Genomic DNA, 13,748 nt, shown 5'->3' with positions numbered 1-13,748 from the left:
AGAAGAAGAAGAAGAGGAAGAAGAGGAGGAGGAGGAGGAGGAGGAGGAGGAGGAGGAGAACTTGCAGGTTGCAGGCTTGCAGCAGCGATGGCGAATTACAGTGGCAACAGTGGCGGTGATGGTGGCAGATATGAAATTTCTCAGTTTCAGATCTCACTCTCTCACACCATCTTGCGCAGATTTGTCTCACACATCTCAGATCTCTTTCACCTTCTCATGTGAGAAAGATAGATATGCACAGATCTAAGATTTCTCAGTCTCAGATCTGAGATTTCTCAGTTTTAAAACTTTACAACAAACTATTCTTCGGGTCGAACAGTTTAATCGTCAAACTGTCCGGGTCAACGGTTTGTTGATTAATTCAATGGTTTTTGACCAAATGCCGGGTTTGGGGTAAAACGGAACTGATTGCCTAAACGGTTTTCGATCCGAACAGTCCGACTAGATCAACGACAATTCAAAAACATTGTTTTGTAGTAGATGTTTAGGGATGACTTGTTTAAAGTTTATTTAGTACTTTGACAGAAGCATAAAATTAGTACTAGTTCAAACTTCAAAGAAATAACTGAAAGATAGATTAGTACTAATTCAAATAAACCTATTTTGCACTCGATCTCCCACAAATTCTTCCTACATCCTTATCCATATCACTACAGTCTACAGGCGTGCATTTGGGAATATAGTGACTGCTATTAAAAAAAAAAGAGTAATTACACAAACACTTCAGTTTTTCTCAGAAGTCGGGAAGGCTTTTATAGCTTGTTTGAAGGTAAATGACAAATTTGTGATCTCTCAAGTAGATAGAATGAACCCTTTTCTAAGGTAGTGGTCTTATACTCTTTGATAAGAAGTGTTCCCCATTACCTAACGTAAGCATCCCGCCCAAAAGATATATAGCCACTTTCCTTCCTATTGCAGCAAAAAGCATAATATATATATATATATATATATATATATATATATATAATGAACACATAAAATGAATTCATCAGTCAGTTAAAATTGAATAGACATCAAAGTACCACAATATGGGTACTTTGATCTGACATTCTCTCATCAACTTTTCTGTGACAAGGATACCCACTTCATGCACATATTCTTAAACCATTGTCCATTCATGAATGCAAGCTTATATTCTCCATCAAAGTCCTCAGATATGTATATCCAAGTTGCTCGTATGATTTTCTCAAGCCCTGGGGCTACTGATTTGGTCATTTGGCCATCTGCATCAAGATGATTTCTGTGTAACTCAACACATACATGATACATCCCCTTCACTCAAAAAGCTTGTATTCCCCTTCTTCAAGTGGCTGTGAAAAGAGACCTTGGAGCAAAAGGCAACCACATCCAATGGGATTCACTGTTACTCCGCTGAGATTCTTAACATGTCCAATCTGGTAATGCCTCTTGATGTTACTTGTGTCTTATTTGGAGTCACAGACATATCCCAGAATCTTTATTGGTATCAAAGAACAAGATACCCCCTCTTCCTCTCATCCTTCCTCGTTCAGCTTCAATTGAATGTTATTATAACCAATTTTGATAATCTTAATCACTTCATGAATGAATTGGTTACTGATAGTTTCATGCTCCTTAGTCCATGAAATGAAACCCTAGGATTAGGAATCTACATTTCCTTTGGATATCGTGATTGTTACTAGTCATGGTGTTACTCATTTCATGTTCAAATATGAAATTGGGTCCCTTCCAACAAGTTCATTCTGAAACCCTTGCAAATTGCAATTCACTTCTAAGGGTTCATTTGGTTTCACGGACAGGTGTTTGGAATCATAATAAAAAAGGCCCATTTCGATTCCAATTATTTATTTGATCAGAATGGGATTCTGATTCCCATTCTTGGTGGAATGGAATTCCCCCACATAGGAGAATGGCCATTCCATGGCCCATAGGAATGAGATTCTCAATGTATAGTTTCTTAAAAGATAAAGAACTCTTGACAAAAAAAACCCTAAAGTCCTAAACCCTAATACACTTAACCTTAATATTAGGAAAAATATTATTAAAGTAATAGCAAGATAATAATAAAATACTAATAAGGTAAACAATAATAATATAGTAATAATTAAATGATAATAAAAATCATAAATCATCAATAACTATTAATAAAATAAAACAATAAAATGATAATATTAAAACATTAATAAACTAATACAGAATTAAGAAATTTTAGTTGATTCCGATTCCAATTTTTGGATGAACAATTGAAATATATGACTCTAGTTCCTGTTTGAACCAAACAGGCATTGGGAATAAGTGATTCTGATTTTGATTATAGGGGATTTCCATTCCAATTCTAATTCTGATATTGATCATGAACCTAATGGACCCTATGCTGTTTTTTTGCTTAATTCTCTATATCAAAGACATCCCATGTTCGGATTCATAAACCAAATCGAGGTGTTGTACATGACCTTCCAATGTTTGGGTTTTGAAAATAATTGGTCTATAAAAAACTAGGGGTGATAAAATGGGTAGGTTCTAAATGGAATCAAATGGAACCGGACTTGAATCGACTCTACCCAATTTATTACTAGGTTGCATCTGATTCCAAATTCTTGAAACTGACCCCATCAAAATCGGTTCTAAATTTAGGGGTTTACCCTACTTGAACCAACATGTAGAACCAACCTTAGAATCAAACTTGCCTTAAAACCCAAATACTCATTATTACCATAGTGAAATAAATCTCCCTCTTCTCTAATTCTTTTTTCTTTTAATTTTGTTCTAGTCGCATAGGGGATTTTCCAACGATGAATGGCGAAACTACAAAAGCCCCAAAACCCTAAACCTAAGTTTGGAAACTTTGACAATTGGAATAATTGTTGTCTCACTACTAGTGTTAAATAGAGGTTAGAGATCTCATTTCCACTCCATTTGATGCAAAGTCACTGAAGTCCTCATTTCCTCCACATAAGTTCTTCCTTTCAAATTTTCTTCCTTATTCATCTTCTCCCATTGTATCGAATCGAATTGGAATTGGATATCCGATGATATAATTGAATCGAATATATGCCCATATTTAAATTCGTTTCAATCTTTTTACACCCCTACAAAAAATAGGAATGGCAATGGGACAGGATTGGGGTGGGGACCATACTCCCCATCCCCGACCCTAACTTTAAAAGAAACCCTCGTCCTCAGCCTTGACCCTCATTAAGGAGAAAAGTGACCCTCCATCCTTGATCCCAGATTGAGATGGATCCCTATCGGGGACCCAAATCCTCAACATTTCTAAATTTAAAGGTTTTTTTTTTTTGGAAAATAGATTTATTTAAAATAAAGTAAAATTTTTAAAATACAATATTATTTTAAATATATTTTGATATATAATATAAATAATATTATATATATTTAATATAAAATATATATTAAATATATAATCAGGGTCTGGACAGGCCAAGCAATTCACTCCCCATCCCCATCCCTGTCCCCACTAGGTTACTTCACCCAGCACAGTTAATTGAGAAGGCAGAGAACTTTATTCTTCATCCCCGACCCCATCAAATTGGGGAACCAGGTACCTAGTGGGTGATGGAGAACATTGCCATCCCTATAAAAAAACTAGGGTTTGTTAATTAAACTGTGAGCTCTTTTTTGAAACTGAACCGGTACTATTGGTTTTTGAAAAATTGTAAACCAAAACTGATTTGATTTTTAATTAGTCTAGTTCTTTGATTTCTAGGTTTTTTTATTTTTACAATATATTATAAATAAATATATAAATATATAATATAAATACTATATATATTGTTGGGATAAGACATGGATGATGATGATGACTATAAATATATATAATTTATTATATATTTACCGGTCGGATTAACAGCCGATTGGTTCAATTAACCGATATTTCGATTTGATTTTCTCGGTTCGGTTGGATTCACCGGTTTGTGTTGATCACCCTAAAAATACTGGCCAAATGATCCGACCCGACCCGATCGGAAAAATTTTGGTATTTCTCCAACCCTAACTCCTCGCGCCCCTTCTTTGCTATAGAAGACAACCTTTTCTTCTTCTTCTTCTCGTACCCGCATCTCAGACACCATCTTTTACCAGACGATGAAGCTGAGACCTTTATTCTTCTCGAAACAAGCAATCGCCAATCTATCAAGACCCACGAGAAGAGTGATCCACTCTTTTCCTCCGGTTCACAGAAATGTGCCCTGCATTACGACCTTGATCTCACCTTCCATATCTCCGGCAAACTTTCATGGCTTCATTCCTATAGGAAGAGCGAAGTTCATGTCATTCCCAAGCCGATTTCTGCATTCTGCTCAAGAAGCCCAACCGGTTGACTCGGACACTGAGGCGGAGTCTGACTTCGAGGATGGACCCATGAACGAGTTCTTGTCACGATTCGTCTGGATAATGCGCGGGAAACTCACTGAAGCTTACCCGTCTTGTGACAAGCAGACCATAGATAGCATGCTTTTGATCATTGTGGAGAAGGTTGTTTCAGATATGGAGAAGGGTGGGCTCGGACAGATGCTCGGTGCAGCCGCGAGCACTCCTTCACATGATTTCAGTGAAGATTTATGGAAAACAGTCTGGGAGATCAGCAATTCGGTCCTTGATGACATGAAGAAGGCGATGAAGAAGGAAGAAATGAAGAGATTTCTCCAATCCGAAGATGTTAAGGAGATGTGCCGATTTGCCTGCGAAGTGGGTATTCGAGGAGACATGCTTAGGGAGCTGAGGTTCAAATGGGCACGCGAGAAAATGGAGGAGAGTGGTTTCTATAAGAATTTGGAGCGTCTTCGGGAAGAAGCTCGACAACAAGAACATGAAGAAGGAAAGAAAGCTGAGAATAAGGAGGAGGGGATTGTTTCGGATGAATCGGATGTGGTTGAAGGGAAACCAAGGGCCATTACACTTCCACAGAGACGTGGGAAGATTAAGTATAAGATTTACGGTCTTGGTATGTCCGATCCAAAATGGGCTGAAGTGGCTGATAGGATCCATGAAGCAGAGAAACTCATTACGCCCGAGGAACCAAAGCTTCTTACTGGGAAGTGCAAGCTGGTCACTGAGAGAATCCTATCTCTGAAGGAGGAGGATGACCCATCTTCTTTGCTGGCTGAGTGGGTGGAGCTTGTTGAGCCTGGGAGGGTTGATTGGCTTGCTTTGCTTCGCAGGTCGGAAGAACGAAATGGGAATTTATACTTAAAGGTTAGGTGCTTCATTCCCCTTTCTTTATGTAAATAGTCTTTACAATTCAGAGTATAAAAGTGAATAGGATAGCAGAGTTCGGTTTCACTCTATAAATGAAATTGCTACTTAGTGAGTGTGTGATAATACTAGGAATCATGAAGAGGAATTAAAATTTGCCGAACCACTTCTTAAAATGTTCCATGACCATTCATGAACCTGAAGTTAATAAAGATTCAATACCTGAGCTAAATGTAACTCTGCATTTCTTCTGCTGGCCACAACTTAAATATGGCCAACTAAATTGAAAGTTATCCAAATTCAATCCATTCTGATCTATTGAGACAAAAAGGAATACGATTGCAATCTTGGTCTCTGGACATTAATTTTAAAGCTGACAATGGTGCTTATTGTTTCTAAAGAATCTGAACCAACGTGGAGATATGAGTTTCTAAGTTGTTGCTTCACCAAATTATCATATGCAGCATCATTTTTGAAGTTTTTTAATTGTAGTTTTTGGACATGTAAATAATCAATTATTGACAAATGGCTATTTGTAATTTGCATCAGATGCACCTGGGGCCTGCCTTGTTAACCGTCACCAAATTCGTAATCAACTCCAAATCAGAAAAATATAGCAATGAAGTTCTCAGCCTTTAAAGTACATAACATGTTTCACGAACAAAAAACTAATTACCTGAGCCAAAAAAAAAAAAAATCAAAGGGGGAAAACTTGATGGCTTCTTGCGACATAAGTATTCTAATAATTTATCCTTAGACTATGCTTTAATTTTTATCAGTAGTAGTATTAACATAGATTTAGTTTATGAGTCTAATACTAAATTTGGAATTTAGGCACCTTGCTAACCCTCATTGCATAGATGATTTGACTTCTTGGTTGTTGTTGAAGATAACGAGATATGAGGATTGAGGAGGTGGTTAGCTTAGGACCTTAGGATTAATAGGATGGAGATCATATGGCCTGTTTTTCTCCAGTGTTTAAAATGCAGAGGTGTGACAATTTAGGAGAAAGTTCCATGGTGTATGTTGTTTGTGGATGACATTGTTTTAATTGATGAAACTATTGAAGGATTAAATGCAAAATTAAGCTTATGGACAAATGCCTTAGAAACAAGAGATTTTAAAATAAGTAGGACTAAAACAGAGTATATGAAACAACATATTCAGAATGAGTGTGGTAGAAATGTAAATGCTAAGATGGATGAGCAGAAAAACTAAATAAGGGTCAAGAATGAAGTCATGCGTAGGAACCTAGGTGTAGCCCCAATAGGTGATAAAATGAGAAAAAGCAGACTAACATGGTTTGGTCACATGCATAGAAGACTATCAACAACACCAGTTAGAGAAGAAGTGATTTGTTATAAGTTGAAGGGGCTAGAAGGGCTAGTGTTAGACCAAAAAAGACATGGGTGGAATTTATCAAAAAACGGGACATGGGTGGCAGTAGTAAGAAATGATTTAAGCACCAATAATTTAATAGTGGATATATATATTTAAATAGAATGGACTGGCAATACAGGATTCATGTAATTGACCCCATATATAGTTGGGATAACGGACAAGGCATGGACGACGATGACAAGGCATAAGCCCACTACCTGGAGGCATTGGATGTAGTTTAGAACATAAGAGGAATAAGCCTCCTGAGCAAGTGAGCAGTGAGCACAAGGAGGCTTAAGGGGAGGGAGATGAGGAGGAAGAAGAAAGAGGAGTAAACCTCTAGTATGAGGCATGCATGAAGCCCATATGAGGCGTGCATGAGACGTACACCTCTAGTATGCCTCATGCAAGGGGTGTATGAGGCATGCACCTCATGCACCATCAACACCTTTGGCATACACGTCAGGGCACTTTGGGGGTGCCTTGCCTGATATGCCTCACACCTTTTTAAAACATTGGTTTTCTCCTTTTTTTTTTTCGATAGTTGAACATTGGTTTTAACCTTGTTGAGATGCCAGATATGGACACATACATGAATGGAGGAAACAAGCAGAACCATGATATGAATATAGGTACTAGTAATCCTGTTTAGTATGTTGATATGGTACCTTTATATTAAGTTTTACATTAAGTGTAGAGGAGACTTCTATCTTGCTGGTAAGGTCTCTCACTGGTTGTAGCGTTGTTTTTTTTTTTGATAATTACATTGGTTGTAGCCTTGTTATGGAGACTTGGAATCGAATCTCACCTTCACCAGGGATTGGGGGTTTTGAGGGGAGGGTGACCACTCATGTATCCCAAATATTTTGTAAAATTTAATTGAGCTCCCAATATGTACAGATTTTGGATAGATACTAATTGCATATTTTAAGTGGTCATCATTGCTTGCTTAGAATGGCAATCTGAGAGTGGTCACTTTATTTTGGGATGAATAATGCCAAAGTTTAGGTCCATATCCAGTCTACCCCTTCCAATACCCTGGATAGCTGGTACCTACATTGGGTAATTGCTTTTTCTACCATTTACATATTTTAGAAGTGACCATTCTATATAATCTTAGAGTGTCCATGTAATATACTGGTATCCAGTCTCATATGTGGTATTGGAAGGGGTAGACTGGATATGGACCTAAACTGTTCTTTCTATTAAAGAATATGCTTATTATTCTTTACATGATATTACATTTTTTTACTTATTTTTCTCTCAAATGCTTTTCTCCCCCCTCTTAATTTGTTCTTGGTGACCTCCTATATCACTTAGGGTCCATTTGTTTTTTCGTTAACTTACTTATCTGGGTCAGTGCATTTACTTGCGTAAGTGTTTCCCAGGTAACACTTACTCGGATAAATGCACTTATCCATGTTCTTTAATCATGAAATTTATCCGGGAAAGTTAGGCTATTTACCTTACCCATGTTCTTTTGCCTCAATCACTTATCCAGGTAAGTTGATCTTTTGTTTCTCTATTGCCAATTTTGCCCTTGGGCCAAAATGAACAATTGTGGTTCTTTAATTGGCTAGAATGGACTAAACTCATCTTTTAAATCCTACCAACAAGTTTATAACCAGAAGGCTATTTAATCAACCTAAACAAAGTACACAAATTACAATCATAACTAGTAATTACTTAATCATAGTTAAACTTTCCCATTTTAAGTTTTCTAATCAACCCCAAAGAAAGATAATCATTGTTCTACTGAATTACTGATCTGGGAGGAGCTGAGGCCTGAGAGAGAATGTATGCACGCCTAAAATCAGGTGGTATGCTAAAAAATTACTCAATCTCTCCCATGTCACTAGTCAACTTCTTACCCACTCTTCATCCTCTCATTTAGGCTTAAATCAAGGACCTTCAATATCTGTTCAAAGTTTAAACACTTTCTTTCTCATCTCCCTACCCTCCCTATCTACATTCAATGCATCTGCCACTTGTGCAAGCCTATCCCCAGCTGCAGCAAAGTGTTGTCCCACCCTAGCCATTTCCTCTGGAAGCACCCTAACTGAGGAGTCATCCTCCATGTTGCTCCTTGCCCTCTTACTTGATCTATGAGGGTGAGAGGTTGATGGGGCACTTGATTGAGTTTGAGTAGTTGGGGATTGGATGATAAATTGTGAGGCTAGGCCATCCTCTTGAACAAACTCCAACTCATCTTGTTGGGTTTCTACTTCATTAATTGACTCATCCTTCATAGGCTGGTAGTTAGATTCTTCCTCCCTTTCAACAGCCTCTGCAGCATTGGCTGGATCCTCTGCATGCTCCCCATTGGCTCTGGAGATTTAATGGATATTTTATACGGGAGATGCAGATCTAATCACTTTTCTAGTTCTCTTTTCAAATTTAAACAAAATAAAAAATACCAGCAAAAGAAATCCTATTTGATTTTCAGTCACAGTCATGTTGATGAAGATCCAAAAGAAAGCGGTGTTTCTTCCTTGAGCAGCAGTGATTGATTTGAATGATGGGTAGGAGAAGTTGTGCCCTGACTCTTCTGTTATCCATTTTGATTATAGGGACACTTTGGTCTGTTGGCATCTTAGCAACTCCCCCCGTCCCAAGGTGGAAAAGTTACTTACCCACCTGGGAGATGGGTATCACTTACCCAGTTATAACTTACCCAGGTAAGTTATATCCAAGAGAAACATCATTTTTTTATAAAGAAAGAAAATCACACATCTTAATACTTGGACTTTTTAAGTTTTGTTTAGACTTTAGAGCATCATGTAAGCTTAGCAATCTTAATACGTGTATGCCCCCTCTATGAGTAGGTCAGCCAATCTTTGGCCAGATAGCCTATCTAGAGGAGGGTTGAGAGAGTGGAGTTATATTGGATAGCATCCCTCCCAGTGTGACTTTTTATCTGCTTTATTTTTTCTTCTATTTAATTATGGGATGGATGCCTCCTAGTATGAGAGGTTGTCTGTCTTGTTACTTCCATTTTGGGTTGAATTGACACTTGGTTTTTATTTGCTTTCTTATGATTACTACTAGTTATGATAATACTTGCTACACCATCTTAGATCATAATCTTTGCTTCAATATGCATTATACTGGTATACTGATAAAAAAAACATGCATTATACTGGTAGCAGTGGAAAATATCAATCTAGTTCTATAGTTTAATTCTAAGAACATTAATATATCCCTATTCTTTAGTGTAAACATTTTTGATTGTCAAACATATTCATAAAAACAGCAACAAATTCTCGATAGACCTATATAACAAAAGAAAAGAAAAAAACATTCTAGATAGTTGCTAATTTGTTGTTTATGATTGATCAAGAATAATATTAAAGAGACTAAAAAGGAAGGCATGAAATGACAAGAAGTGCTTTGGGAGCAAGTTCCAATGACACAATTAGTTTTTGCTCACAAAGAGATGATGCTTAGTATCTGCTCACAAGAGTCACAGAGATTGAGAGAGAAAGCAGTAGAAGAAGAGTTATGAAGAATATCATGAAGTCCAATACTGATATTTTGCAATGCCATTTCATCTTTTTTACCCTTAACTGGTCTTTTACAAGGCCTATGATAAAATCCTAATGAAATTGCCATTGGAATTATTGTAAGGAATTTTGTTTATTTCAAACCAAAAGCTACTTAGAGGATCCTGGGAATCTCAGTTTGCGCACTGAGGAATTTTTAAGTATAGAGGTTGGTGAAAACTATGATACCTGGATACCTTTACATGCCTAGCATACTTGTGTCAAATATTGCAATCCCTTTAGTATATACTTTGCAGTCCCAACACTTCTAAAATATGTCTAGTAGTATATTATAATAAATCATCATCTATGCCTTGTTCCAGCTTCATGAGGTCAGCCACATGAATCCTATTCCACCATTTTGTTATGTTCAGTGCCATATGCGTTTTTAAATTACGAGCCCTTAAATCATTTATATCTACTTCAACTAATATGTACCTTAGAAGTTTAATTAAATTTTGCAAGATATAAGTGCCGAGGAATGTTATTTAGCTTGAAAATCTAGATAAAAAATGTATTGGCATATTAAATGGGATATGAGATGGTTGAGCTGAGCAGCAATCTGGTAGCTAGAAGGAATAATCTATCATAACATTTTATAAAATCAACCAAGGTATAAAATAATAAAATAACAATGAAATCTATATCCATATCTGTATTTTGAAATTTGGGAAATGGAGAGTTGTATTTCATTTCCCATATCCTTGTCCTTTTCTGTATTTGGATAGCCTAGGGTAAAACCTATCTTAGACTTGTCTTTGTTCAATCCTTATGGCTAATATTTTTTTGATAAATAATTCTTATGGCTAATATTGCTCCTAGGTATTTAGTCCCCCCCTCCCCAAGAGGAAGTTAGGGTTATAGCCCCTGTAAAACCCTTTGGCCCCCTACCTTGGATCCAATCAGTTTTCTCTTCTAATTTCTCTATTGGCAGTTCTCGTTTTTGGTTTCCGGGTCAGACTCTTTTGTTTACTGCTCCTTCGTTTTTTCTTTTCATGTTTGTGTGAAGGATCATGCTTGCCTGCTCAAGCAACATGGCTAGTGATTCTGCACGGTTGATGTATTTTGAAAAATAAAAACGAAAGATTGTTAACTCTTTATTTATTTTGGGTGATGGTTGCAGACTCAGAGTGTTATCCTAGAACTATATCTTCTATGGTGTGAATTTTTCCTACTTGAATGAAAATTTTCTTGATCTTTCACCATAAAGAAATGTGGACTCTCAAATGTCTTGATCCAGTATCTGTAGAGCTTGAAGTTGCTAATCGTGCTCTTGTTTGCTTGTTTATTTCTGGTAGATGAAATTAATCTTATTAATATTCCAGTTTGGGAGAGAACATGATAGCTCCCTTTTAACTAATCAAGGTGGTTACTTTTCCTGTTCTTTTGTAGGTGGCTGAGCTGGTTCTGAATGAGCAATCTTTCCAGGCAAATATCCGTGACTACTCAAAACTCATTGAAGCTCATGCCAAAGATAACCACTTAGAAGATGCTGAGAGAATCCTTCAGAAGATGACTGAAAGGGGTATTGAACCAGACATTTTAACCTCCACCATCTTGGTTCACATGTATAGCAAGGCAGGCAATCTTGATAGGGCAAAAGAAGCATTTGAAAGCTTGAGGAGACAAGGTTTCCAACCTGATGTAAGGACCTACAACTGGATGATCATGGCTTATGTAAATGCAGGTGAACCCAAGTTGGGTGAGTTGCTAATGAGAGAGATGGAGGCAAGAGACATTAAACCTAGCAAAGAGATCTACATGGCACTACTGAGATCATTTGCCCAACGTGGTCATGTTGATGCGGCACAAAGAATTGCGACAGTAATGCAATTTGCAGGAGTTGAGCCTAACTTGGAGTCATGCACATTACTTGTTGAGGCCTATGGGCAGGCAGGTGATCCAGATATGGCCAGGAACAACTTTGATTATATGATAAAAATGGGCCACAAGGTTGATGATAGGTGCACTGCTAGCATGATTGCAGCCTATGGCAAGAAGAACCTTTTGGACAAAGCTTTGAATCTTCTCTTGCAGCTTGAGAAGGATGGATTTGAACCAGGTGTTGAGACATACAATGTCTTGGTGGATTGGTTAAGTAAGTTGCTTCTTGTTGATGAAGCTGAGCAACTAATAAGTAAGATTGATGAGAAGGGTGAGGCTCGTCCGTTCAGAGTTCATGTGAGCCTCTGTGATATGTATTCAAGGTTGGGGATTGAGAAGAAAGCTCTGGAAGCATTAGGAGTTGTAGAGTCCAAGAAGGAGCTCTTGAGAAAAGATGATTTTGAGAGGATAATAAATGGGCTAATAGCTGGTGGATTTGTACAGGATGCTAAGAAGATACATGGCCTGATGGAGGCCCAGGGATTTGCAACATCAGAGCCTCTTAAAGTGGCACTGATGGCATCTCAAACTTTCTCCCGCCAGAGACCGACAAAGAGATGAGATGGAGATATGATTGAACAGACTGTGTCAGACTCCTAAGTGGGAGGAGGGGGCGGGGGAATCGGACATTTTCAGGTCTGTGCTTTGTTGATGCACTCATGCACCTTTATTTATCCTCACCATTTGGAGCAGTAAATCTCTTCCCTTTGTGTGGCACTATGCAGAGTGTTGTTTTGACAGTTAAAAGTGAAGAGGAAAGTCATTCCATTAGTTAAGAGGAAGGCCAATTGTTATGCCATAAAATTGCAAAAGCTTAGCTTTGCGCTTAATTAGGCAAACATCTTGCAAGTTATTTTGCTTGTTTTTTTTTTTCGTCAGATAGAGTGCAGACGTGGTGATATTTCCTGAGCTATTTACGGTTAGGTATCTCACGTGAAAATTGAATTGTGAGACACTAAGTCATAAAAGAAAACGGATTTGTTTGCTTATTTGATAACAGTAACACTAACCAAGAAGTTAGAAAGTTAAAAGGGTTAAAATAGTAGTGCATAGAGAAGAATGATAAAAGATATATGGGGTGAAAAGCCGTTTGTGGTCACATATAGCGGCTTTCTTGGACTAAGCATCTGTGTCTTTGGTGGATTGTGTAATCAGGGGCCAAAGTTCAAAATATCGATACGCTTCGCTGTATTGGTAGTTTTTTTTTTTTTTTCAAATCCGATTCAGAGGGGCTGGTTTAAGGTTCATCCACCCCCTGAATCAGTCAAAACTTTAGGGTGTATCGGGAAGTTCCTGATACAATATATATTGGCTGATACGGCCTGATATGCATCAATACTTTGAACCTTCAATCAAGGCTTTACTGGATCTCATCTCAGTTCCTTCGTTGTGAGCAAAATATATGCTGCTTCATCTTTAGTCTTTACATCTTTTCTATTTCCGAATGCTGGAGTCAAGGAAGGAGCTTGCTTCAGCTTCATTCTTCTTTTACCAGGAGAGAGGGCTGCAAACGGATGGGATATAGGTATATCCAAATTTGATTTCGAATCGGATCATATGTGTTGGATATTTAGCAGATTTGAATCAAATTTAGATTATAATTGAATATTAAATAGTATAAATAAATTAGACTAAAAAATGATCGAAATATTATATATTATTAATAAGATGAGTTAAAAATGACTTTAACATTATATTTTATGAACAAAATGAATTGAAGATTACTTGTATAAAACCTGAACATATGACAAT

At 37.3% G+C, this 13,748-nt stretch overlaps 1 protein-coding gene across 1 annotated transcript; it reads left to right on the top strand.

Moving 5' to 3' along the window:
* The first annotated feature begins 3,999 nt into the window (after positions 1-3,999).
* Positions 4,000-12,769, top strand: NFD5 (pentatricopeptide (PPR) repeat-containing protein). Its single transcript, XM_010259417.3, has 2 exons — positions 4,000-5,190; positions 11,505-12,769. Exons 1-2 carry the CDS (start codon positions 4,081-4,083, stop codon positions 12,555-12,557), a joined length of 2,163 nt encoding a protein of 720 aa, XP_010257719.1. The 5' UTR covers positions 4,000-4,080; the 3' UTR covers positions 12,558-12,769.
* The last annotated feature ends 979 nt before the right edge of the window (positions 12,770-13,748 follow it).

This window comes from Nelumbo nucifera, chromosome 7 (assembly GCF_055504915.1).
Source record: "Nelumbo nucifera cultivar China Antique chromosome 7, China Antique-T2T, whole genome shotgun sequence".
NCBI classification, from domain to species: domain Eukaryota; kingdom Viridiplantae; phylum Streptophyta; class Magnoliopsida; order Proteales; family Nelumbonaceae; genus Nelumbo; species Nelumbo nucifera.
The sequence above is the reverse complement of the archived record's forward strand: the minus strand, read 5'-3'. Positions and strand labels throughout refer to the sequence as shown.

Bases quoted from the DNA above. Each gene is read 5' to 3' on its own strand.
- NFD5 (XM_010259417.3), top strand. From the start codon at position 4,081: ATGAAGCTGAGACCTTTATTCTTCTCGAAACAAGCAATCGCCAATCTA. The intron at 5,191-11,504 runs GTTAGGTGCTTC...GTTCTTTTGTAG, and splicing joins ATGGGAATTTATACTTAAAG to GTGGCTGAGCTGGTTCTGAA.